This window comes from Epinephelus lanceolatus, chromosome 2, assembly GCF_041903045.1.
Source record: "Epinephelus lanceolatus isolate andai-2023 chromosome 2, ASM4190304v1, whole genome shotgun sequence".
NCBI classification, from domain to species: Eukaryota; Metazoa; Chordata; class Actinopteri; order Perciformes; family Serranidae; genus Epinephelus; species Epinephelus lanceolatus.
Window position 1 is genome coordinate 50,279,944 of NC_135735.1, and position 25,361 is coordinate 50,305,304.

General features: G+C 41.6%; 1 protein-coding gene across 3 annotated transcripts; it reads right to left on the reverse strand.

The window, feature by feature from the left end:
* Nucleotides 1–1,523: 1,523 nt before the first annotated feature.
* ptpmt1 (protein tyrosine phosphatase mitochondrial 1) lies at nt 1,524–24,694 on the reverse strand. 3 transcript variants are annotated; one of them, XM_078162360.1, is made up of 5 exons: nt 24,417–24,694; nt 10,102–10,182; nt 9,177–9,303; nt 7,751–7,858; nt 1,524–2,082 (listed from the first exon to the last, which is right to left on the reverse strand). In XM_078162360.1, the coding sequence occupies exons 1-5, from the start codon at nt 24,561–24,563 to the stop codon at nt 1,874–1,876; spliced, it is 672 nt and encodes a 223-aa protein (XP_078018486.1). In that variant the 5' UTR covers nt 24,564–24,694; the 3' UTR covers nt 1,524–1,873. The 3 variants fall into 3 exon arrangements, with proteins under 3 accessions (XP_078018486.1, XP_078018483.1, XP_033494415.2); XM_078162357.1 differs by having other exon boundaries at nt 1,524–2,086; nt 9,177–9,368; nt 24,417–24,693; XM_033638524.2 differs by having other exon boundaries at nt 9,177–9,368; nt 24,417–24,692.
* Nucleotides 24,695–25,361: the final 667 nt, after the last annotated feature.

Here is a 25,361-nt window from a genome sequence, read left to right on the forward strand (position 1 = left end):
TGTTTTATATTCTAGTTTCTTCAAAATAGCCACCCTTTGCTCTGATTACTGCTTTGCACACTCTTGGCATTCTCTCGATGAGCTTCAAGAGGTAGTCACCTGAAATGGTTTTCCAACAGTCTTGAAGGAGTTCCCAGAGGTGTTTAGCACTTGTTGGCCCCTTTGCCTTCACTCTGCGGTCCAGCTCACCCCAAACCATCTCGATTGGGTTCAGGTCCGGTGACTGTGGAGGCCAGGTCATCTGCCGCAGCACTCCATCACTCTCCTTCTTGGTCAAATAGCCCTTACACAGCCTGGAGGTGTGTTTGGGGTCATTGTCCTGTTGAAAAATAAATGATCGTCCAACTAAACGCAAACCGGATGGGATGGCATGTCGCTGCAGGATGCTGTGGTAGCCATGCTGGTTCAGTGTGCCTTCAATTTTGAATAAATCCCCAACAGTGTCACCCCCACACCATCACACCTCCTCCTCCATGCTTCACAGTGGGAACCAGGCATGTGGAATCCATCCGTTCACCTTTTCTGCGTCTCACAAAGACACGGCGGTTGGAACCAAAGATCTCAAATTTGGACTCATCAGACCAAAGCACAGATTTCCACTGGTCTAATGTCCATTCCTTGTGTTTCTTGGCCCAAACAAATCTCTTCTGCTTGTTGCCTCTCCTTAGCAGTGGTTTCCTAGCAGCTATTTGACCATGAAGGCCTGATTGGCACAGTCTCCTCTTAACAGTTGTTCTAGAGATGGGTCTGCTGCTAGAACTCTGTGTGGCATTCATCTGGTCTCTGATCTGAGCTGCTGTTAACTTGCGATTTCTGAGGCTGGTGACTCGGATGAACTTATCCTCAGAAGCAGAGGTGACTCTTGGTCTTCCTTTCCTGGGTCGGTCCTCATGTGTGCCAGTTTCGTTGTAGCGCTTGATGGTTTTTGCGACTCCACTTGGGGACACATTTAAAGTTTTTGCAATTTTCCGGACTGACTGACCTTCATTTCTTAAAGTAGTGGAAGTGGAAACCATTTCAGGTGACTACCTCTTGAAGCTCATCGAGAGAATGCCAAGAGTGTGCAAAGCAGTAATCAGAGCAAAGGGTGGCTATTTTGAAGAAACTAGAATATAAAACATGTTTTCAGTTATTTCACCTTTTTTTGTTAAGTACATAACTCCACATGTGTTCATTCATAGTTTTGATGCCTTCAGTGAGAATCTATAATGTAAATAGTCATGAAAATAAAGAAAATGCATTGAATGAGAAGGCGTGTCCAAACTTTTGGCCTGTACTGTATATACACACACACACATATATATATATATATATATATATATATATGTATATGTATATTTATATATACATTTCTATACATATATATATTTATATGTATGTATATATACACATCTATTTTTTGTTACCATATGAAAAATTAAATAATTAAATGCCCACTTTGGTTTCTGCAAATTCCTTTATGCCATTTCTCATTTGGAACAGATACAGTGGACAGAAAGGAAGCAAAATGAAGTGTATAACAGTCAAAATAGAAGGTATTTTTTTATTTCTTCCACAGTCAAAAGGGCACGTCATATGACATATGAATACAGATTACAGTATTAAGTAGACCTATGTAATGTGTTGTTAGCAAGATTATAATGAAGGGCCAAACACACTGAAAGCGTCTGTCCGTTTTATAGTAGTTTTCTGTCTTAGTCTTTTTACTCACAAAGAAAATTGATGGAGGTATCTGTAATGCACAATAATTTTGCCTAAAATAGCAACGTTTCTTAAAATACTGATGTGCTGTAAGATAAGTTTCGTTACGCTCTCTCTCTCTCTACTGCGTGAAAATTAGCCTGCATGGCTAAATCTGGCACATTTACGTCACTTAAGTGATCATGTTAATTAATGTGCACTGTCCCTTTCTAAATAAAATAAACATAAACATGTCTATCTCTGGGCGGCACGGTGGTGTGGTGGTTAGCACTGTCGCCTCACAGCAAGGGGATTGCCAGTTTGATCCTGGGTGTGGGAGCCCTTCTGTGTGGGAGCCCTCCAGTTTGCATGTTCTCCCCGGGTTCTCTCCGGGCACTCTGGCTTCCTTCCAAAGACATGCAGATTGGGGATTAGGTTAATTGATAACTCTAAATTGTCCATAGGTGTGAATGTGAGCGTGAATGGTTGTCTGTCTCTATGTGTCAGCCCTGCAATAGTCTGGCAACCTCGCCCGATGTCAGCTGGGATAGGCTCCAGCCCCCCCACGACCCTCAAGAGGATGAAGCGGTTAGAAGATGAATGAATGAATGTCTATCTCTCTCTCTCTCATCTTTGTCTGATCTGTTGTCTCTCAGAGCTACAGATCAAATGAATGATTTATACTTGATGTTATTCTATGGCCTCATTTTTATACAAGCACTATTCATACTGTTTTAACCCTTTGAGACCTGTGTCAACATCAGTTTTCTTGTGCTGCATCCAAGTGCCCTTTCACAAGCATTTAAACCTTTGAAACCTGGGCAAATCAATTTGATTTTTTTTTTTCAAACACATGGAAAAATAAAATGACAATGAGAAATAAGCTGGTAAAAGAGGACATGGAAATGACCTGAAAATCATTTTTTTTTAAAAATTTGAGAAAGACTGATAATTTTTTGAAAATTATTATTAAAAAATGGGGAAAATGTCTAACTTTTGGAGTTTGTATTTTTTTCCATTTTTTTGCCTTTTTTTCCAGGTAACATTTATATTTTATAACTTCTTACTGTTTATTTTATTTTATTTATTTATTTTTGGGTCATTTCTAGTTAAGTTGCTCACTGCCTTCTTCCTATGTTTTTTAAAGAAATCAAGCCAATTTGCTCAGGTTTCTAAGGGTTAAATAAACAATTTGATAGTGTTTCCCATATTTGCTGAGAAAGAGTTTTATGTAAAAGGAATAACAATAATAATTATAGCTGCTGTGCAGCGATGGGTCGGCTCCGGGCATTTTTAGGCAATTCTGAGCAACAAGCAGAAGAATTGGAAGACATTTAGGAATTTAGCAACACAATCTGCCTTTTGCATCAGCTGAGGCTTGAACCCACAACCTCTGAGAGTAAGGATCAATTTCTATCTCACTGAGCTAATTAGTTAGTGACATGATTTTATGAGCTTTTTTAATGACAAAATTCTAACTATTAGAGGCAAAATTCATGACCTCCTGTCCTCAGATAGTACCTATCTAACCTCAAACACAGCTGTAAGACCTAATATATATTTAGATTGCTTCTCCCTGATTTCTCTTCAAGAACTGACCGCAGTGATTTCTTCATCTAAATCATCAACGTGTCTCTTAGACCCCATCCCAACTAGGCTACTTAAGGAAGTCTTACCTTTAGTTAACACTCATATATTAGATATGATCAATATATCCTTATTAACAGGCTATGTACCACAGTCTTTTAAGGTAGCTGTAATTAAACCTCTCCGAAAAAAGCCCACCCTGGATCCAGAGGTGTTAGCCAACTATAGACCAATATCTAATCTTCCCTTTCTTTCAAAGATCCTTGAGAAAGTAGTCGCAGACCAGCTGTGTGATTTTCTCCATGATAATAATTTATTTGAGGAATTTCAGTCAGGATTTAGAGTGCATCATGCTGATTGCTTCAGACAAAGGACTTGTCTCTGTACTTGTTTTATTAGATCTTAGTGCGGCGTTTGACACAATTGACCATCAAATTCTGCTACAGAGACTGGAACACTTAATTGGCCTTAAAGGTTCTGCACTAAACTGGTTTAAATCTTATTTATCTGATCGTTTTCAGTTTGTTCACATTCATAATGAGTCATCCTTGGATACTAAAGTTTGTTTTGGAGTTCCGCAAGGTTCTGTGCTCGGACCAATCCTATTTACTCTATATATATGCTTCCTTTAGGTAACATCATTAGAAATCACTCTGTAAATTTCCATTGTTATGCGGATGATACACAGTTGTATTTATCTATAAAGCCAGAAGAAAGTAATCAATTAACTAAACTTCATAATTGCCTTAAAGACATAAAAACCTGGATGAGCACCAATTTCCTGATGTTAAATTCAGACAGAACTGAAGTTATTGTTCTTGGCCCCAAACAACTCAGAGACTCTTTATCTGATGACATAGTTTCTCTAGATGGCATTGCTCTGGCCTCTAGCACTACCATAAGAAACCTCGGAGTAACATTTGATCAAGATTTGTCTTTTAATTCTCATTTAAAACAAACCTCACAGACTGCATTTTTTCATCTGCGTAATATTGCGAAAATTAGGCCTATCCTGACCCGAAAAGATGCAGAAAAATTGGTCCACGCTTTAGTTACCTCAAGGCTGGATTACTGTAACTCTCTATTATCTGGTAGCTCTAGTAAGTCCTTAAAAACTCTCCAGCTAATTCAGAATGCAGCAGCATGTGTACTAACAGGAACTAAGAAACATGATCATATTTCTCCTGTTTTAGCTTCTCTGCACTGGCTCCCTGTAAAATTGAATTTAAAGAAGAATTAGAATTGAATTTAAAATCCTACTGTTAACTTATAAAGCTCTAAATGGTCAAGCTCCGTCATATCTTAGAGAGCTCATAGTGCCATATTATCCCACCAGAACTTTGCGCTGTGAGAATGCAGGGTTACTCGTGGTCCCTAAAGTCTCCAAAAGTAGATCAGGAGCCAGAGCCTTCAGCTTTCAGGCTCCTCTCCTGTGGAATCATCTTCCTGTTACGGTCCGGGAGGCAGACACCGTCTCCACATTTAAGACTAGACTTAAGACTTTCCTCTTTGATAAAGCTTATAGTTAGGGCTGGCTCAGGCTTGCCTTGTACCAGCCCTTAGTTAGGCTGACTTAGGCCTAGTTTGCCGGAGGACCCCCTATAATACACCGGGCACCTTCTCTCCTTCTCTCTCTCTCTCGTATCCTATTACTGCATCTTGCTAATTCGGCCATTCTGGATGTCACTAACTCGGCTTCTTCTCCGGAGCCTTTGTGCTCCACTGTCTCTCAGATTAACTCTTATCTACTGTTATTATACACATATGATTATTATCACACATGTATACTGCCAGACTAATATATACTTTCAACATATTGTACCACAGTAGCCAGAACTATAACGATAATATTATTACTTTTATTAATGTTATTATGCTGATCTGTTCTGTATGACATCTATTGCACGTCTGTCCGTCCTGGAAGAGGGATCCCTCCTCAGAGTTTTCTACCATTTTTTTTTCCCCCGTTAAAGGGGTTTTTTTGGGGAGTTTTTCCTTATCCGCTGTGAGGGTCCTAAGGGCAGAGGGATGTTGTATGCTGTAAAGCCCTGTGAAGCAAATTGTGATTTATGATATTGGGCTTTATAAATAAAATGGAATTGAATTGAAATGTAGCATTATCTAATTAAATATGCACTTCTTGCATTAATAAGTAAAATAAACACTGAAGTGTGTATTTTAAATGCTTTCTTTCCACTAATCTGAAAAAAAAAATACATTATGGAAACAAAATAGCCCAAAATATCAAAAACAACCAGTGCCTGAAAACAAAACTCTTTTCATGTGTAGTCAGGGGCAGAACCCAAATTCTGGGTCCTATATGCATAAGCAGTCTCTGTGGGTCCCCCACCATTCCTGTCTTCATCTGTGTCTTTCTCGCACATCGATAGATCACTTAACGGCCTACTGGGCACAGACCCAGGGGCCCCTTCACTTGCAAAATATCACCCAAATTGACTGGGGGACTCACAATGACCACAAAGAGACATAACATGACATTAAAACACATTTCAAAGTATCATCTGATACTCCCACCCCCCACAGGTAATTTGAAATAGTGCGTTCCATAGAGCGTCAGATGGACAGAATGCACAAGAGTCGCTAAGAACACTTTTCAATATCTCTGCCGTTGTCGTAGACCAGAGCTGGAGAAAAGTGACACCAACTACCGCCTTTGTGTTCCTTTGTCTAAGAGGGTTGCCATAGCTCTGTGGAAACTGGCGAATTTTAATACTTGTTAGTTTTATAGTCTTTTATCTGTTTATTCAGCCAATTCTATATGTAAACAAAAGGGGGGTTCCCACTTTTACCACCTACATTCCGGTTCCCTGAATATACTGGCAACTTAAGAAAAATTTCAGGTACTGATACTTTACAGAGGTACAGTTCTGTGTAGATGTATTGCTTTCTTTTCAGCTCTACTTAAAATGGATGTGGTGCAGCTTCTTGTGTGAATTCATGTGAAACAGCAGTGTCTCTTGTCAGTAGATTACTAAAGTATGTTTTAATGTAGTCTCGCTCACCAGGCCTTTCTCAAGAAAAGAAAGGTCTGGCTGGGCCGACTCACACTTTGAGATTGGAGAAAAAAATGCCCCGGCTGCTTGTACTTCTTTCAACCAATCACAATTGTTCTGGACGGTGCCACAGCAACGGTGCGCTTGCAAAAATATTGCCGGGGGGATAAAGGTTTTGGTGTAACACGCCCACAAAAATATCACCTACAGGACGCGAACCATGGCAGAAAAATGGCTACATCCCCACGAGATCAAACACCACAAAAGTTAGTAAAGGACGTGTTGAAAACAGTTGAAAACTGCTACACAACTGGAGGTGGTAGGGCGGGACTTCAGCGGGTGGCTCGTTCCGCCCAATGAGAGGCTGATCTCTGCAGCAAACTTCCGCCCACTCAGACTAGTTTTAATGTAATTTCTTCACTAGAATCACTATAACAGCTTTCATGTACACACTATATATACACGTTATAATTAGTTGTACCTACATGTGGAAACAAAGGAGCATAAACACCAATAGACCATTTTCACTCACTTATATTTTATTTAACATCACTGTCAGTATTTTGGAAGTTCTGAGGCAGTGCAGGAAGGTGTGATAAATTGAATTGAAATGTTTTCCAGTAAACACAGTAGCAGCTTGACTGCTGAATTATGTAATAAAATGTCCTGGTCTTGCTGAGTGTTTTTATGATTACAGTCACAAACCATCATTATCTTTTTGTATATTTTTTTTAACATCTTTCAGCCACAAGCAAGAAACCAGGCAGTCAGGGAGTTACACGAAAGAAGTTGCATGTTTTATATGATAAAAGTTATTAAAAAAAATGATAATGTTTCTTCGGGCTGCACGGTGGTGTGGTGGTTAGCACTGTCGCCTCACAGCAACAGGGTTCCCGGTTCGATCCCGGGTGTGGGAGCCCTTCTGTGTGGAGTTTGCATGTTCTCCCCGTGTCAGCGTGGGTTCTCTCCGGGCATTGAGGCTTCCTCCCACAGTCCAAAGACATGCAGATTAATTAGGTTAATTGATAACTCTAAATTGTCCGTAGGTGTGAATGTGAGCAAGAGTGGTTATCTGTCTCTATGTGTCTGCCCTGCGATAGTCTGGCGACCTGTGCAGGGTGTACCCTGCCTCTCGTCCAATGTCAGCTGGGATAGGCTCCAGCCCCCCTACGACCCTCAAGAGGATGAAGTGGTTAGAAGGTGAATGAATGTTACTTGTACAAATTGCCATTTTTGCTTACTGCCAAGTTGTGAATTTCCTATTAAAAGGTTGCCATTTCCCAGTAAAAACTTGACGATTTGATTTAAAAACATTAAGGGAAATACAAGCGGTTTGGTGTTGTCTTCAGTGGGTGTACATTCTGACATGGAGTATTGTATAAGGCTCTGAGTCCAGTGTTACAGCAGCTGTGGGAGCATAATGAGGTCTGACCCGGTGTCCTGCTCACTCAGCTGGACTGTTTACACACCTGCTGGTAGTATTTCCTCAGCATGTCCAGCTGAGCCGAACGCACCAGAATGTGCGGTCGCATAGACGCCAGCTTCTGACAGGCTTCCTCTGGAGTCCAGCAGTGTAACTGTCAGCAGAAAAGTGCAAATGTCAAAATCAACAGAGTTGCTATTCACTGATGGACTGGAGAAACAGATGGGACCAAGATTCATAAAATCAGTGAATCTCCTGGATGTTGATATCAGCGTTACTGTGGCCATTTTTGGCTTTGAAATTGAACAATAACTTTGAGGTTAAGCTGTAATCTTATATAAAGCTTTGGAATAGTACAGCAGTACAAAGGCAGAACAACAAATCCTACACAATTCACCCAGTCTGGATGTAAAAACCATGAATGACAAATTATTAATCATACATCAATAGGGGAAAATCCCTGCATGATTTGAATGCAGACAAGCTACAGGGACCAGCTCTTTCTTCAACCCCAAGGGAATGCTTACTAACAAGACAACCAGGAGATTTACAATGTCCTGCAAACAGCAGCATTCAAGGTAAGAAGAGCCCTTTTTCCTTACATGATGCCACTGACTGGCACTCTTGTTCCCCTGACTTAAATCCAATTGAGCACCTATGGGACGTTAAGTATCGGTGCATCCAACACTGCCAAGTACCACCACAGACCATCCAGGACCTAAGTGATGCCCTGATCCAGGTCTGGGGGGAGATCCCCCAGGACACCATCTGCCAACTCATCAGGAGCATGCCGTGATGTTGTCGGGAGTGCATACAGGCACGCAGGGGCCATATGCACTACTGTGTCACATTATGAGTTGCTGTGATAAAATTTACGGAAGTTGGATGAGGTTGTGTGATTACAATTTGTTATTTTGATTTTTGGTGTGATTTTGAATCCAGCCCTCAGTGGGTTGATGATTTTGGTTTCCACTGATGGTTGTTACATCATTTTGTTCTAAACAAATTATACAATGTACATCAGTAAAGATTTTCAACTTGAATAATTCCTTCATCAAGATCTGATGTGTGTTTTAAGTGTTCCCTTATTTCCTTTGAGCAGTATAAACTGTACCTTAGACATGAGTCTTCACTCAAACAACTTTAGTATTAAACTTAACAAAAAATAATTAAAAACTAAATAAGAAGAAGAGAGGGAAAAAATGGCTCAGTCCTCATTCTGTGTAAAAAAGCATTCTAAAGTCCAGTTGAAATTCATTTGAGGCTTCAGTTAAATCAAGTGGGGATCTTATGACATTACTGTGACATTAATGATTTGAGCAGTCCACTTCAGCTCAGCACATGTATTGTCTGAGAAAAGACTACCTGAAAAGACAAGCTTTGAAAGATTCCCACTTAATCTGTGTGAGTGTGACTGCTGAAGCCTCATATTAGCCTCAGTTGGAGTCCCCCCTGACAAAATGTGTACTGACCTGAATGAGGTATGCAGCAACGAGTGTGGCACTGCGGGAACGTCCAGCCTTGCAGTGGACATACACGCTGCTTCCCTTCCCTCGGTGCTGCAAGGCGAACTCCACACCTCGGCACAGGTTCTCCAGGCTGGGGACACCAGTAAGGTCAACCGTGCTCAGCCTCAGCTGCTCCACCCCTACAGCCCGCCACTCCTGATGCCAGCATCAAACACATCAAATCAACCACTCATGGATGAGTGGAATATGTAAAGAAAAAAAAACACCCTCAGCTCTGTTTATAATGTTAGAAATCAGCCACTGATACTCAACAGATGCTTTTCAGATCTAAGCAGCACCAACCTGAGACCAAACCAAATGATTATGTTCATTATCAATTAATCTGCTTATTATTTTGTCAATTAATGCAAAAGAAACAGTGTTGATGCCTGTAAGAATTTCCCAGATTACTTCAGATTACTTGTTTTGTCCAGCCCACAGAAATTCAGTTTATTTATCATATATGGCAAAGAAAAATCAGAAAATCCTCACATTTTAGAAGACGGAGCCAGTAAATGTTTGACACTTCTTGTTTGAAAAATGACTGAAACAATAAATCAATTGTAAAAATGGTTGCTGATTAAATTTCAGTTGACTGACTAACCGATAAACTGACTTTGTATTTCAGGTATAAACCAATCATTAATAGTTCAGTTAATTTAAATAATCTAACTGAAACAAAACTCCATCTCTTGAGGAGAGTCACAAAAGAAACGTGGACTACTTAAAACTGTGAAATGAGCACTTGGTGATTTTGTGTCTTCGACTGTATCAATAGTGTTTATATTATTATTATTATTATTATTATATTAAATATTATTATAGTGTTAATGGCTCTGTTATAGACACAGGATGCCTCTAAATGGAATCCTCAGTGAAGTGAACTCACCTCAGCTGAGTTGCAGAAGTATTTGGTCTCATACTCCTCGTTCATGGTGATAACGCCTCGAACATTTTCTGTTTCTACCAGCTGTAACACAAAGAAATGGCAACCATCAATTTAAATACACTATAAAAACAAACACTTTTTATTTTGGATGAAAAACATGATGTGTTAATAAATGACATCTTCCAAATGTAAGATTTGGACAGTTTAAAATCACCACTGTGTTTTTTAATACTATGGTTGAGTGTAGGACTACAATACCCTGCACTCAAAGCAGCTATAAACAGCAGCTATGTATGAATTGTCTGGCCCTAACTTGTAAATATTTTCTATATGTTTTATGCTAGGAACAATTACTGTTAAGGACAGAAAATGCATTTAAAGCTACGCCTGTCTGACCTAATTCTGACTTGTGAAAGCCCACCTCCCGCAGGTTGGAAAAAAAGAAATTAAGGCCCAATCCCAATTCCTATCTTAACCCTCAATCTTAACCCTCAGTCTCAAAAATCCACGCTCCCGCGAAGTGCTAGTGCTGTCCCGATTCTCAGAGTGTTGAGTTGAGGGTCAAGAATAAGGACTGTGGCCCTCACTTTTAAGATTTTCCAGGACCACCCTTGGTAGAGTTATCAATGTGAGTATTTTCCTTGTTAATAGTTGTTTTAAAATTATGATAACCATTGCATTATCTTAGTTTAAGATTTTTTTTACCTCTTTGTAGCGTAACACACATATTTTTTTAGCTAGCTAACAAAGCTGTCGCGGGCGATGGCTTGCTCGCTCCGCACATAACCCTGGTTCTCTGATAACCAAGTATGCTGTCATTAAGTTACAAAAAGTCATTTTTCTCAGTGATAATGTAGTTGTTAAGTTGTTTTAATATACATGAAATGTTTTCATCGACATTTTTGTAAGATGACTGGACGGTGTCATCTCCTGTAGCCGTAGAGTCTGCAGCTGGTAACATTACAGCTGCAGGTTAACGTTAGTGATCGTATTATCTTTTGACTTTCCGCTGAATAAGTTACGTCAGTTGTTGTGGTACAAGTTATTTGGTTGAATATTAACTTATAACCCAAAGAGTGAAACATTAATGTGGATGAAAGTCACCAGATAACACTTGTTTGACCATGTAAACAGCCTCACCGGTTCTGCTGGATGTTGACTACAGTATTCATTGTGATAATACTTGCAATACTACATGAAACTAAACTATTAACTTAACGAATATCTGACAGGTAGCCCAAAAAAATAAAAAATAAAAGAAAGTAATGCTGTTATCTCTGTTCCATTTCAGGGCCACCAGACAAAACATGAGCCCTGATTCATTTCAGGGCCACCAATGAAGACAAGTTTACAAAAAGCAAGCAGGCTCCAAAAAAACTGTGGGAGTGAGTAATTTGTAACTTGTGAACTGTTCATATTCATAACATAATTCTTGGTCACAACGGCAACTGTTCCCCTAGTGATCAAGCATTCTGTTTCAATATGAAATCATCACAGCTGCAGACGGCATTGTCTAAAGGTGTGTTCACACCGGACCTGTTTTTTTTCCGCTAGCGACGAGTTTACATACAAAGTCAATGCAAACAGGCGATTGAGCGTATATTCGCCCAGGAGAAAAATCGCTCGGGCTCCGAGCGACAGCGACAGAGCGATTTTTCGCTCGTCGCTTGAGATGAGAAATCTTATCTGGAGCGGTATTTCGCTGGGTCCTGTCGCTTGCAGCTCAACGCTGATTGGCTGCCGTAACCCCGGAATCCCAGGGGGGTGCTTGACTGTCATGACATGTCAGCTTCATTAAAAGTATAGCTGCAAATTAAAAGCAACAATAGATGTAAAAACACACAGAGACAATACATCTGTGATCAGTTCCCTAATTTAATTTTAACATTTTTTTCAATCTTCTCCAATTTCTCGTTTTATTTTATGGAAGTGATCAATGTAAGTGCACTTGTCCTAGAGCCGCCAAGACAGTTTTTATAATGCAAATAACTCTGAGATAAAACCTACAAGCTTCTCCTCCTATGACTTTGCATGTGTCTTGTATGTTTTCTGAAGCCTTTTGGCCCTATATAGATGGTCTAAAGCGGATGGCGGAGGGCGCATAATCCATGTCGCAAGTGTCATTACTATTTAGATGCAGGCACAGTTGTCATTTTCACGCCCTGCGCCCTCATCGTCTAACTAGCAAATGAACTTGCGCTTCTCTGGGTGTGTTGGTCTAAAAATGAGGAGTGGTCAGGTGCAGTCATGGCGCGTTGCTAGTTAGATGATGTAAAAAGCAAATGCGCCAGTGACCAACAAAAACCTGGTCTAAAGTCAACGGCGCAGTATTTCGCTGTTAAACAAGTTAGTAATATGCGTCTCTAGGCGGGTGCACAATGCGCGTGCACTCTGCTCAGACACACACGGAGCAGCCACACATATGCAAAAGATAACAAATAAAAATATGATTACAATGTGAAAGGTTATTATTGTGCACATTACAATATTTATCAGAAACACATCTTAATGGTCAGTCATTAATCAGAATGATCTAATCGCAGTAATAATGATCATCATAATCCGGGAGGTCCAAGCTCGCAGTGTCCGAATATACGGAACTGCATAGCCTGTAAAATGAACTTGTCTTTCCCAATTGAATTGTGATCATTTTGGCATGTAAATCACAAAATCAAAGATGTGAAAACGTCTGATAAACTTTAATTTGACATAAACACAACAATAACCAGCTTCTGTGAACTAAAAACGTAAACTTATAGCCCTACAAGTAGGCTATAAGCATCCTGACACCCCCCCCCGCGGAGGATGCTGGAGAGGGAGCTGTGCTCTCTAACCTCCCAGCGTTTCTCTTGTGCGCGCGCGCTCTCTCTCTTTCTCTCTCGCAGTCTCACTCTGTTTCTTTTCTTTTGACTTTTCTAAGACGACAGATGCTGAATATATACTCCCTGTCTGATGCTGTGGCTGTTTGTGGCTGAGAGAGATGTGAACTTATTTGCAGTGTTAATCAAATCAGGTTGGGTTTCCATTACGCGTGCCAAACGGTGCCAATCCCCTTTGATCTGTCATCAGATGTGACGGGACAGTCGATATAGAGATACAGTACAGGCCAAAAGTTTGGACACACCTTCTCATTCAATGCGTTTTCTTTATTTTCATGACTATTTACATTGTAGATTCTCACTGAAGGCATCAAAACTATGAATGAACACATGTGGAGTTATGTACTTAACAAAAAAAGGTGAAATAACTGAAAACATGTTTTATATTCTAGTTTCTTCAAAATAGCCACCCTTTGCTCTGATTACTGCTTTGCACACTCTTGGCATTCTCTCGATGAGCTTCAAGAGGTAGTCACCTGAAATGGTTTTCCAACAGTCTTGAAGGAGTTCCCAGAGGTGTTTAGCACTTGTTGGCCCCTTTGCCTTCACTCTGCGGTCCAGCTCACCCCAAACCATCTCGATTGGGTTCAGGTCCGGTGACTGTGGAGGCCAGGTCATCTGCCGCAGCACTCCATCACTCTCCTTCTTGGTCAAATAGCCCTTACACAGCCTGGAGTTATGTTTGGGGTCATTGTCCTGTTGAAAAATAAATGATCGTCCAACTAAACGCAAACCGGATGGGATGGCATGACGCTGCAGGATGCTGTGGTAGCCATGCTGGTTCAGTGTGCCTTCAATTTTGAATAAATCCCCAACAGTGTCACCAGCAAAACACCCCCACACCATCACACCTCCTCCTCCATGCTTCACAGTGGGAACCAGGCATGTGGAATCCATCCGTTCACCTTTTCTGCGTCTCACAAAGACACGGCGGTTGGAACCAAAGATCTCAAATTTGGACTCATCAGACCAAAGCACAGATTTCCACTGGTCTAATGTCCATTCCTTGTGTTTCTTGGCCCAAACAAATCTCTTCTGCTTGTTGCCTCTCCTTAGCAGTGGTTTCCTAGCAGCTATTTGACCATGAAGGCCTGATTGGCGCAGTCTCCTCTTAACAGTTGTTCTAGAGATGGGTCTGCTGCTAGAACTCTGTGTGGCATTCATCTGGTCTCTGATCTAAGCTGCTGTTAACTTGCGATTTCTGAGGCTGGTGACTCGGATGAACTTATCCTCAGAAGCAGAGGTGACTCTTGGTCTTCCTTTCCTGGGTCGGTCCTCATGTGTGCCAGTTTCGTTGTAGCGCTTGATGGTTTTTGCGACTCCACTTGGGGACACATTTAAAGTTTTTGCAATTTTCCGGACTGACTGACCTTCATTTCTTAAAGTAATGATGGCCACTCGTTTTTCTTTAGTTAGCTGATTGGTTCTTGCCATAATATGAATTTTAACAGTTGTCCAATAGGGCTGTCGGCTGTGTATTAACCTGACTTCTGCACAACACAACTGATGGTCCCAACCCCATTGATAAAGCAAGAAATTCCACTAATTAACCCTGATAAGGCACACCTGTGAAGTGGAAACCATTTCAGGTGACTACCTCTTGAAGCTCATCGAGAGAATGCCAAGAGTGTGCAAAGCAGTAATCAGAGCAAAGGGTGGCTATTTTGAAGAAACTAGAATATAAAACATGTTTTCAGTTATTTCACCTTTTTTTGTTAAGTACATAACTCCACATGTGTTCATTCATAGTTTTGATGCCTTCAGTGAGAATCTACAATGTAAATAGTCATGAAAATAAAGAAAACGCATTGAATGATAAGGTGTGTCCAAACTTTTGGCCTGTACTGTACATTTATCGTCTCCTCAGCTGTAAGACGCTCACTCTTTCCAGTGGGTAGGTCCGCCATCTAACTAGCTCTCCACCATGCGCCTCTTTTAAAGGGAATGAGAGGTGACACTCTGATTGGCTTATTGAATGATACGCCCAAAACACACCCATGACTAATTCACAGAGTAAGTCCAACCCTTTTAGACTCTCCACCATGGCGCCCAGTCTGAAAACGCGCTGTCTAACTAGCAAGTGACTGGGACACACCCATGCGCCGCACGCCTGGCGCTTTGCGTTTTAGACCATCTAAATAGGGCCCTTAAAGTTACAAAAATGAAACACACTAGACTTCTGAGCATTTATACCTCCGATCGCGGAGGTATAAAAATGAATAATTATAAAAAGCTGAAAATTATACATTTTGATACACAGGCAGGCTATACATATTGCAAAACTCTGTAAAAGTACACCAAAGCATACATTTTCATTTCCAAATATTTTATTACACAAAAGACGAAGAAATTATGATTTTTTTTTTTTTTTTTTTACCTATTTTGGTACATACATACAAAATCCTCCCGCTCCTCGCTCCAGGCCGCTCCAGCTCCGCTCACATGCTCTGTCTCAGGCATCAGAGCCTCTGTGCTACAGTGATAGATGCACTGGCGCTGTCCATGGTGCTTAAGGACCGCCAGGATTACAGCGCCCCTCCAAGCGCCGCAACATATGTAACTTCATTGTTTATGCTGCCCGTGTGCTCAGAAGCACACCAAAAATGCATTTGAGTAATTTCCGAGAAGTTATGATAAAATAAAAAGTTTTACAGACTATAGAATAGGACTGACAACCTCTCCAGTGTTTCATGCCAATTAATTAACACTATTTGTAGGCTTTTTATAATGCCTTTTTTTTTCTTTTTGCTGCTGAGCTGCTGCACTGTGTCTCCAGCTGAAAGTGGTGATTTGCTAAATACATTCTACAATAATAAATTAGATTAACTTTTGGTAATAATATTGTTGGCTATATTACGCATTTTAATTAAAAAAAAGAATAAAAGAAATAAACACCGAAATAATTAGTGGAAACTTTTTTTTATTGATACTCCTCCTCTCTGTTACTCACACACACACACACACACACACTGAACACGCGACTGAATGAATGAATGAACATTGGAAGCGGTTCAGCTGCAGTCCCGCCGGCTGGCGCGGTCACTGTTGAGATTCGTTTTTTATTATTAACAAAATGGATTTTTACTGACCGTATGAATGGTTTTGTTTTCAAATAAATATTTGGAAACGAAAATGTATGCTTTGGTGTACTTTTACAGAGTTTTGCAATATGTATAGCCACCTGTAGGGCCTATGTATCAAAATGTATAACTTTCAGCAGTGGTCTGCCGCGGTCGGTGGTATAAATGCTCAGAAGTCTAGTGTGTTTCATTTTTGTAACTTAAAGGCTTCAGTAAACATACAAGACACATTTTTTTTAGGAAAAGTCATAGAAAGAGAAGCTTGTAGGTTTTATCTAAACAGAGTTATTTGCATTATAAAAACCGTTGTGGCGGCTCTAAGCGAAAGCGAAAAAGCAAGTCTGTTGATTTCTGCCACATTGATGAGCGATTGCAGCTGAGCGATGAAGCGATATCAAAGGGGCGAACCGAGCGACAGCGGAAAAAAAACCCAAACAATTCTATATCATTAATCTATTTATTATCTTAGCGAAATTCCATATTCATAAGAGTAAATTTTGTAACAGAAAACCCTTGTTCAAACTTTTTATGAATGAAATGCAGCAATACTTAGAAACCATTCAGCACTCCACAAACTCCAAAGCTATAAAGACTCTGAAAAATGTAAACAATTTGTTTGAGCTGCTGAACTTTTCTATTTATTTATCTTATTTCTCTTTCTTTTCTCTTAACCCTGGCATATTTGTTCTGTTCATGTCTGTCACTGCTTGTTTTGTACAAGAATTGAAATAAAGTGTCGGAAAAAAACAAAAACATAAACGTCGCGTCTTTTTATCGACGACTACTGATGACGTATATTTCTTCTTCTTTGAATTGACAGACTGGATGGAGTTTTGGTATATTGATTGCTGCCCCCCACAGTCTTAAGACGTATTTGCCTTTGAGGGGTGTCCCATTTTAAAGTCACAGGATAGCCCTTAACACTTGGTTTTGAGGGCTAGTGAGATTGAGGGTTGAGCTTGAAAATTAAGATTGAGGGTTAAGATAGGAATTGGGATTGGTCCTAAATTTTAGGATTGACAAGAACAAAAAACATAGTCATAGTGGGTCAAAATGATGAGATGTGAAACAGAGAATCGCCACCTTAAAGCTCCAGTAAGCAACATTGTTTTGGTATAATTGAGTAAAAAACTTATAATATCCTCTAAGCATAATGTAAATCAAGTGGTCTGAGACAAACACCACCAACTCTGTGTTCAGCCTCTAAAGAATCAGTTTCGTGCCGATGTGCATCAACCAATCAAAGGTCAGCTCAGACCACTGCATTCCTATTGGCTGTTCTACTGCATATGTGCGTTCCCGTGCCGCTGGCAGAAGGGGAGAGCAAGCGGCAATGGTGAACAGTGCACCAGGTAAAATAGTTATTCCAGCATTGGCTACAACTGCCTACACGGCTAAACAACCCAAAAAAAGGAAGACAGAACTCGGTTCCCCGGAGCCCCGGAGGGAGGGGAAGGGTGAGGTGGGGCCAGGCCCAGCCGGAGGGCGAAAGGTTCGGCCGTGGGAGCGGAGCTGAGGGCTCTCTGCGGAGAGGGAGAGCCAAGCCGAGGGGGTATGTGCAGGGCGGCCTGCTGCGCGGTGAGGGAGAGCCGAGGCTCAGGAGTATGTGCGGGTCCGCGAGGGAGGGATAGGGAGGGCTGCTGCGCGGAGAGGGAGAGCCGAGCCTCGGGGGTATATGTGCGGGGCTGCGAGGGAGGGATGGGGTGAGCTGCTGCGTGGTGAGGGAGAGCCGAGGCTCCCAGAGAGGGAGAAATAGAACCAAGTAGGATAAAATACTCGCATGCTCGTCTGGTAGGAGGTGCTCAGGGCGGAGACGAACGAAACCTAACTCAGATGAGACTCAAAAATCAAACGTTTTCAGGCTTTCTACCTACTGCAGCTTTAACGTGGTGGAGGGGTTTGCATGTCCCTGTGAACCTGGGAGCTGTGTTGTCTGGGGCTAATAGCCCCTGGTAGGGTCTCCCAAGGCAAAGTGGTGCCAGCGGAGGGACAAGACTAAGAGCAATTCAAAGACCTCAATGACACAGACTTTTTGGGAGGTGAGCACCTCGCCCGGTATGGGGACACCGGGGCCCCCTCCTGGAGCCAGACCCAGGGGGAGAGCTTGCCAGCGACTTTCTGGTGGCTGGGCCTTAGGCCATGGGGCCCGGTCAGACTCAGCCCGAACAGATAACATGGAGCTGTCACCCTGTGGGCCCACCACCTGCAGGGACAGAAATTGCAGGTCAGATGCACTGTATGCTGGGCTGCAGGCAGGGCGGGGCCCCTGGCATGCTGATCCCTGGCGTTGCGGACTGGGTTTGAGAACGTGGAATGTCACCTGTCTGGTGGGGAAGGAGCAGAGCATAGCACTGGTTCTGGAACCAAACTCCTGGAGAGGGGCTGGACTCTCGCTTTTTCCAGAGTTGCCCAGGGTGACAGGCACCGACGGGTGTGGAGATACTCACAAGCCCCCAGCTGAGTGCTGCTTTGTTGGGGTTGTCCCCGGAGAACAAGAGGGTCGCCTCGATGTGACTGCGGGTAACAAGGGTAACAGTCTCTGACTGTTGTTTGTGCGTATGCATCAAACAGCAGTGCAGAGTACCCGGCCAAGTCTCTTGGCGGTGTCCTGCAAGGGATGCCGGCTGGGGACTCCATAGTTCTTCTGGGGGACTTCAACGCTCACGCGGGTAATGACGGAGAAACCTGGAGGGGGGTGATTGGGAAGAACGGCCTGCCTGACCTGAACCTGAGTGGTGTTTTGTTATTGGACTTCTGTGCGAGTCATGGACTGGCTATAATGGACACCAAGTTTGAACACAGGGAGGTTCATACGTGTACCTGGTACCAGAACACCCTAGGCCAAAGATTAATGATCAACTTTGTGGTTGTATCATCAGATCTGCGGCCATGTGTCTTGGACACTAGGGTGAAGAGAGGAGCAGAGCTGTCAACTGATCACCACCTGGTGGTGAGTTGGATCAGATGGTGGGGGAGGCTGCCGGACAGACCTGGTAAACCCAAACGTATAGTGAGGGTGAACTGGGAACATCTGGCTGAGGCCCCTGTCCATGGGGTCTTCAACTCCCACCTCCAGAAGAATTTCATGTGCATCCCGGGGGAGGTTGGGGACATGAGGTCTGAGTAGTCCATGATCAAAACCTCCATCGTGGAGGCGGCTGCTAGGAACTGTAGTCAGAAGGTTATTGTGCCTGTTGTGGCGCAACCGAAGTCTCGCTGGTGAACACCAACAGTGAGAGAGGCCATTAGGCTGAAGAAGCAGGCCTTTGGGGTCTGGCTGGCCCAGGGATCTCCTGAAGCAGCGGACAGGTACCGGTTGGCCAGAAGGGCTGTAGCTGTGGTGGTCGCTGAAGCAAAAACCTGGGTGTGGGAGGAGTTCGGGGAGGCTATGGAGAAGGACTTTTGGTTGGCCTCAAGGAAGTTCTGGCAGACAGACAACTCAGGAAGGGAAAGCAGGGCTTGTCTCAGGCTGTGCTCAGCAGAGAAGGAGAACTGCTGACCCGAACAGGGGACATCATCAAGTGGTGGAAGAAGCACTTTGAGGACCTCCTGAACACATCCACCGTGAATGAGACAGAGCCTGAAGACTCGGGGAAACTCTCACCCATATTCCTGGCAGATGATGCTGAGGTAGTTACAAAGCTCCCCAGTGGCGAGGCGCCAGGTGTGGATGAGAGTCGCCCTGAGATGCTGAAGGCTCTGGACACTGTTGGGCTGTCTTGGCTGACACGCCTTTTCAGTGTCACGTGGAAGTCGGGTACGGTGCCTGCAGAGTGACAGACCAGGGTGGTGGTCCCCATCTTCAAAAAAGGGCACCGGAGGGTGTGCTCCAACTATCGGGGTATCACGCTGCTCAGTCTCCCGTGTAAAGTTTGATCCAGGGTGCTGGAAAGGAGGCTCCAACCGATTGTCAAACCTCAGATGCAGGAGGAGCAATGCGGATTCCGTTCTGGCTGCTGAAAACTGGACCAGCTCTTTACCCTTGCGAGGCTGCTGGAGGGGTCGTGGGAGTTTGCCCATCCAGTCTACATCTTGTGGGGGGTACTGTGGGAGTACAGGGTGCCGGGCTCGCTGCTATGAACCATCCGGTCCCTGTATGACCAAAGTGAGAGCTGTGTCCGCATACTTGGTGTAAAGTCAGACACATTCTCGGTGGGTGTTGGCCTCCGCCAAGGTTGTCCCTTGTCACCAATCCTGTTTGTGATTTTCACGGACAGGATCTCAAGGCGCAGCCGTGGGGGAGGAAGGGGTCCGGTTTGGGGACCTCAGAATTGCATCTCTGCTTTTCGTAGATGATGTGGTTCTGTTGGCTTCATCACACCATGACCTCCAGCATGCACTGGGGCAGTTTGCAGCCAAGTGTGAAGCAGTTGCAGTGAGGGTAGAATGGAGCGTGAGGTGGATCAGCGGTTCGGTGTGGCTTCTGCAGTGATGCAGGCGCTGCGCCGGTCTGTTGTGGTAAAGAGGACTGGATGGATAAGAATATTTGGTGCATAATGGATCTTTTAGATGCAAATGGAGATTTAACACCTTATAACTAGGGTTGGGAATCTCTCTGTGATAGACGATTCGATACATATCTAGATACACGGGTTACGATACGATTCAAAAATGATATATTTTTAACACAGAACGATTCGATACGATTCGATACAGTGTAGAAACGATACGATTCGATACAGTGTAGGAACGATACGATTCCATATATTCGATACTGTGTAGGAACGTTACGATTTGATACGATTTGATAAGATTCTATGGTTAACATTTGTTGATGCAGACATTAAATCATATATTATAAAATAAAGAAGCCAATTCTATAAAAGTGACATTCTTACAGTATTTTCAAATTTGTAAAAGATCACATCCCCAAGCATTGTTGCTGTATGGCACTGGCAAAAATAAAATAAAAAGACAAACAACAACAAAATCACACATTGTCTGTGCTTTTGTATGTATCTTATATGGACTTGAGTCCGGAATAAAGTTTATCATAATGCTGTACAATATAAACCTAAAGCAGAATAAAATAATAACATACAATGTAGGGGCAGAATCTGACATCTCCTGTTATTAGTTGATATCATGGACTGTGATGACTAGCAGCTTATCACTGACAGCATGTCAGACTATTTCTTTGTGTTTGCTACACTCTGTGTTTGTCATTTATAAAAAGATAAATCACTTCTCTATAATACATCAATGATATTTCAATGGAATAAATTACTTATTGACTTATTCATACTTCAAAAACAGCATCAATAAGTGATTTACATAGGGGGGATCAAAATAAAATAAATAAATAAAATAAAAATCAACCAGCCACCCTTTTCCCCTGACAAGTAAAGAACAGTCCCTAAAGTGTGGTGAGGTTTGTGGAAATGTGAACGGCTCGTTTCTCCTCTGACACGTCACATACCTGTGTGCTGCCACGGCTCGGTTGTTCAGGTATTTTTGGGCAGTCATTAAGGGTGTAACGGTACACAAAAATCATGGTTCGGTACAGTAATGAAAAAAATAGACAACTATTAAATATCTTTTACTTATTGGTAACCTTATTAAAACATACCACGACAGCAGTTAACTCTTTTTACACAATTTTTGAATGAAACAAATATATATATAAAATCCTGCTTTTTCACATTGTTTGAATGAAAATAGAAATATAAAAGTGAAAAATAAAATGCTTGAACAGTTTTACTCAATTAAAATAAAAAGTATAGTGCAGCTGGTCAGCTTTAAAGCCTGCTCAGATTCAGTTTTACTAGGAACTTCCTTAGCTTTCCCACTTTGTTAAAGTGCAGTAAACAAAACATGCTTATATCTAAAGTGCAGCTTAAACAATTTTACTCAACTCCAATGGCGTTGGTTATTTATTTAGCGCGATGGTCAGGGAAATGCTCTTTCTTTTTAAATGACGACCATATCATAGTTCACACCAAATTGCTTTTTCTAGTCGTGTCGGTTAACGTTCAAACTCGGGTGGTGTCGCTTTAGATGCATTAGTATGTTAGACGTGTTTCCAAGTACATACCCGACCACTGTTCTGCAGTGCCGGCACACTGCTTTTGTCTTGTCAACTTGTTTATTTCCATCTTCGTATTTTACCCTGAAACTTAAGGTTTGCAGGTGGGTCTTCAGGTTCGTCAGGCTCACTTGCCATGTTGTCAAAATGCGAGAATGCGCTGCACAAAATGAAAGCAGAGATTTATGGTAGGACTCGGTCCGTCACTCAATTATGTCCGTCGGGGAACTAGATATTTTAAATGGTTCGGCTCACAAAAACGGAATTAAAATAAAACAAAATAAAATAAAATAATATCCTGCGCCCAATAATTCGGTACAGGGTCGTGCCGAACCCCAAGTCACGTACCGAACGGTATGACACAAATACATATACCGTTACGGCCCTAGCAGTCATGACACCGACAAAGACTTCTTGAACCTGGAGCCGGGCTTCTCGGTCGCCGGTAAGCTGTTATCTTGCGCAGCAGAGCACTATGGCCGCCGTATTTGACAGGAATACGTATTTCTGTCTGTGACCCCCCGTTCAACCCACAACCGGCAGGATTCGCCTTTAGTTTCTGCTGCGGCTTGGCTGCTCCCTGGTTTATCCAACCAGCATTAGCTTCTGTTCCTCATCTCCACCGGTCAAGCTGGAGCTGATGTTTACATCCATTATCGTTGTCAGTAATGCCTGCTACGGAGCATGCTGCCGGCTCTTGCGTTGTTTTAGAGATGCAAACTGTTAAAGCCAGTCAACCGATTGCTAGTCTCGCGATACCCGATCCATGACTCTACAATCGATTCATCTAAGGATTCATGGCTGATTCGTATCGATTCAGGAGGCTGCTACCGATGTAGCCGTATCTCTCACTTGTCAAACCGGATATCCGGTCGTATCAGTTAATCGTTCCCAACCCTACTTATAACAACTTTTGTGGTAAATATGACTTTGATTGTAATCTCAAAGTTTTTAAATCTCTTACAAAAGCCATACCCAAAGCATTACTTATCCTAGTCATAAAGAAATACATCACAAAGTAATTAATGATTTTTACCCATCTAGTGAATTTTTAAGACTAAGATTTGGATTTGAAAGCAATGAATGTGTTTTCTGTAAAGGTGATATTGAAACAACAGAGCGCCTCTTTGTTACATGCTCTCGCACCCAGTTGTTCTGGAAATTATTTACAGAATGGTTAAAAAGAAAAACCTCAGCAATGCCTGCTTTAGACTACAATAGTATAACTTTTGGCGTCATATTAAAAAACAAACAATTGGACTTAATGATAAATGTTTTACTAATCTTAGCCAAATTCTTTATTCATAAAGCCAAATTTCTAAAGACCCCACCCATCTTCACATGCTTCTTAAATGAATTTCAACTTTATATTAAGTCCCTAAAATGTATGGAGCCCAAACTTGCCAAAGACCTCTATTTAATGTTCAAAAATGATCTAACTAATGAAGCATAACAGTTATTAAGTCAACCTTTTAAATTCTAATTTATTTAATTTACTTTCGGTCTATGTACTTTCTATTATTTTTTTTTTTTTTGTCTGTTTATTTGCTGTTTGTTTATTTTTTCATGCCCTTTTATCTTCTGTGTTGTATTATTTATTTTTGAACATGGTTTCATCTCTTCAATATGGTGTCTGTTCTTGTTGAATTTTCTTCTTCTTTTTGAATTAAGTGTACTATTTGCCTTACTGGTTTGTACATTCATTTGATTGCAATAGAGTTTAAAAAATAATAATAATAAATTAGCCCCTGTTCTTGTTTTGCGGCAGCCTCCGGAGGTGAAGTCAGATAAGGCTGCACCAATCACAACAGACTGAGCGAGCTGACCAATCAGAGCAGACTGGGCTGCTGGGGAGGCGGGACATGAGCCCAAAAACAACGTTGGCGTTTCAGACAGGGGTGCTGTAGCAGTGTGCTTTTAACACTGAAGCACATAAATCTATTCCATTAGACCCCAATAGCACAGATTTATATCAATACGATCCTGAGCATAATAGGTCCACTTTAAAAGGTCCTGTGTCCATATATATGTATATACATTTTAGAACACTACATACATTTTGCTACTGCAAAACTGGCTGAATTGAGATGAACAGACTGAAAACACAATCTTATTAGATAAAAACAGATTAATTGCAACACATCGCAGTGTATCACAACATATGCATCAGATCACAAAAGAATATCACAACTTAAGTAAGGTTTTGAATACAGGACTGAGTATTTTCACAGTGTGGCATTAGTACTTTGACGTAAGTAAAGGATGTGAGTACTTCTCCCACCACTGGTAATGAGTAGTGTTCAGTGAGAGGCCAACATTTGTCAGTGTTACCTGTTTAGTGATGGATCTGAACGGCAGCGCTCCGAGGATCACCGTGTCGTCCACTCGATCAAACCAACGTCTCGACGTCACCTTCTCCATGAAAACATTGTAGGCTAACGTTGGGTAGAAAAGGAGCCTCGCTAATGCTCCAGACATGGCCTTAAAATACTGCGGAATAAATTATATCAAAACTGTATTTCTTTACTGTTAACGTACGTGTTCTATACCGGCCTGTCAGCCGGATAACGTGTTCTCTTCTTCTTTGGGTGATTTTAAAGTTCCGCCCCTGGCGGTTACAACTGGACTTCCGGTGCGAATCCTTCATAATAAGATCCGTGACCTCCACGGTCGCGTATTTTTATGACACGCTATACACAATCGTTCATGCACTCACACTCATCTTTTTTTTTTTTTTTTTTTTTAATAAAAGCTATATATACATACATTCATACACACACACACACGCAGTTATATGTGTGTGTATATATATATCTATATATCTATATGTGTGTGTATATATATACACATATACATATATATATATACACACATATACACATTATATATATATATATATATATATATATATATATATATATATATATATATATATATATATATATATATATATATATATATACACATATATATATATATATATATATATAAAGTTAACCATTTCACTGAATGCTATTAGTACTGTGAGCTAACCTCAAATCAACCCTCCAGCTCCCAGGTAGTGACAAGCCTTACTTTGCTGTCACGTTAACCCAGCAGAGTTTTAAGTCAGTTGTTTAAGTGTTAAATTGTCGATTCTCATAATTTAAAATATTGCAATTAACCCTTATTGATTAGTAAGCTTGCATACAAGGGTTATCACAGTCCAGTTGGTAAATCTTAAGGACCTTCGATCAGAGGAATATGCTGACACAGACATTGATCCACTGACAATTT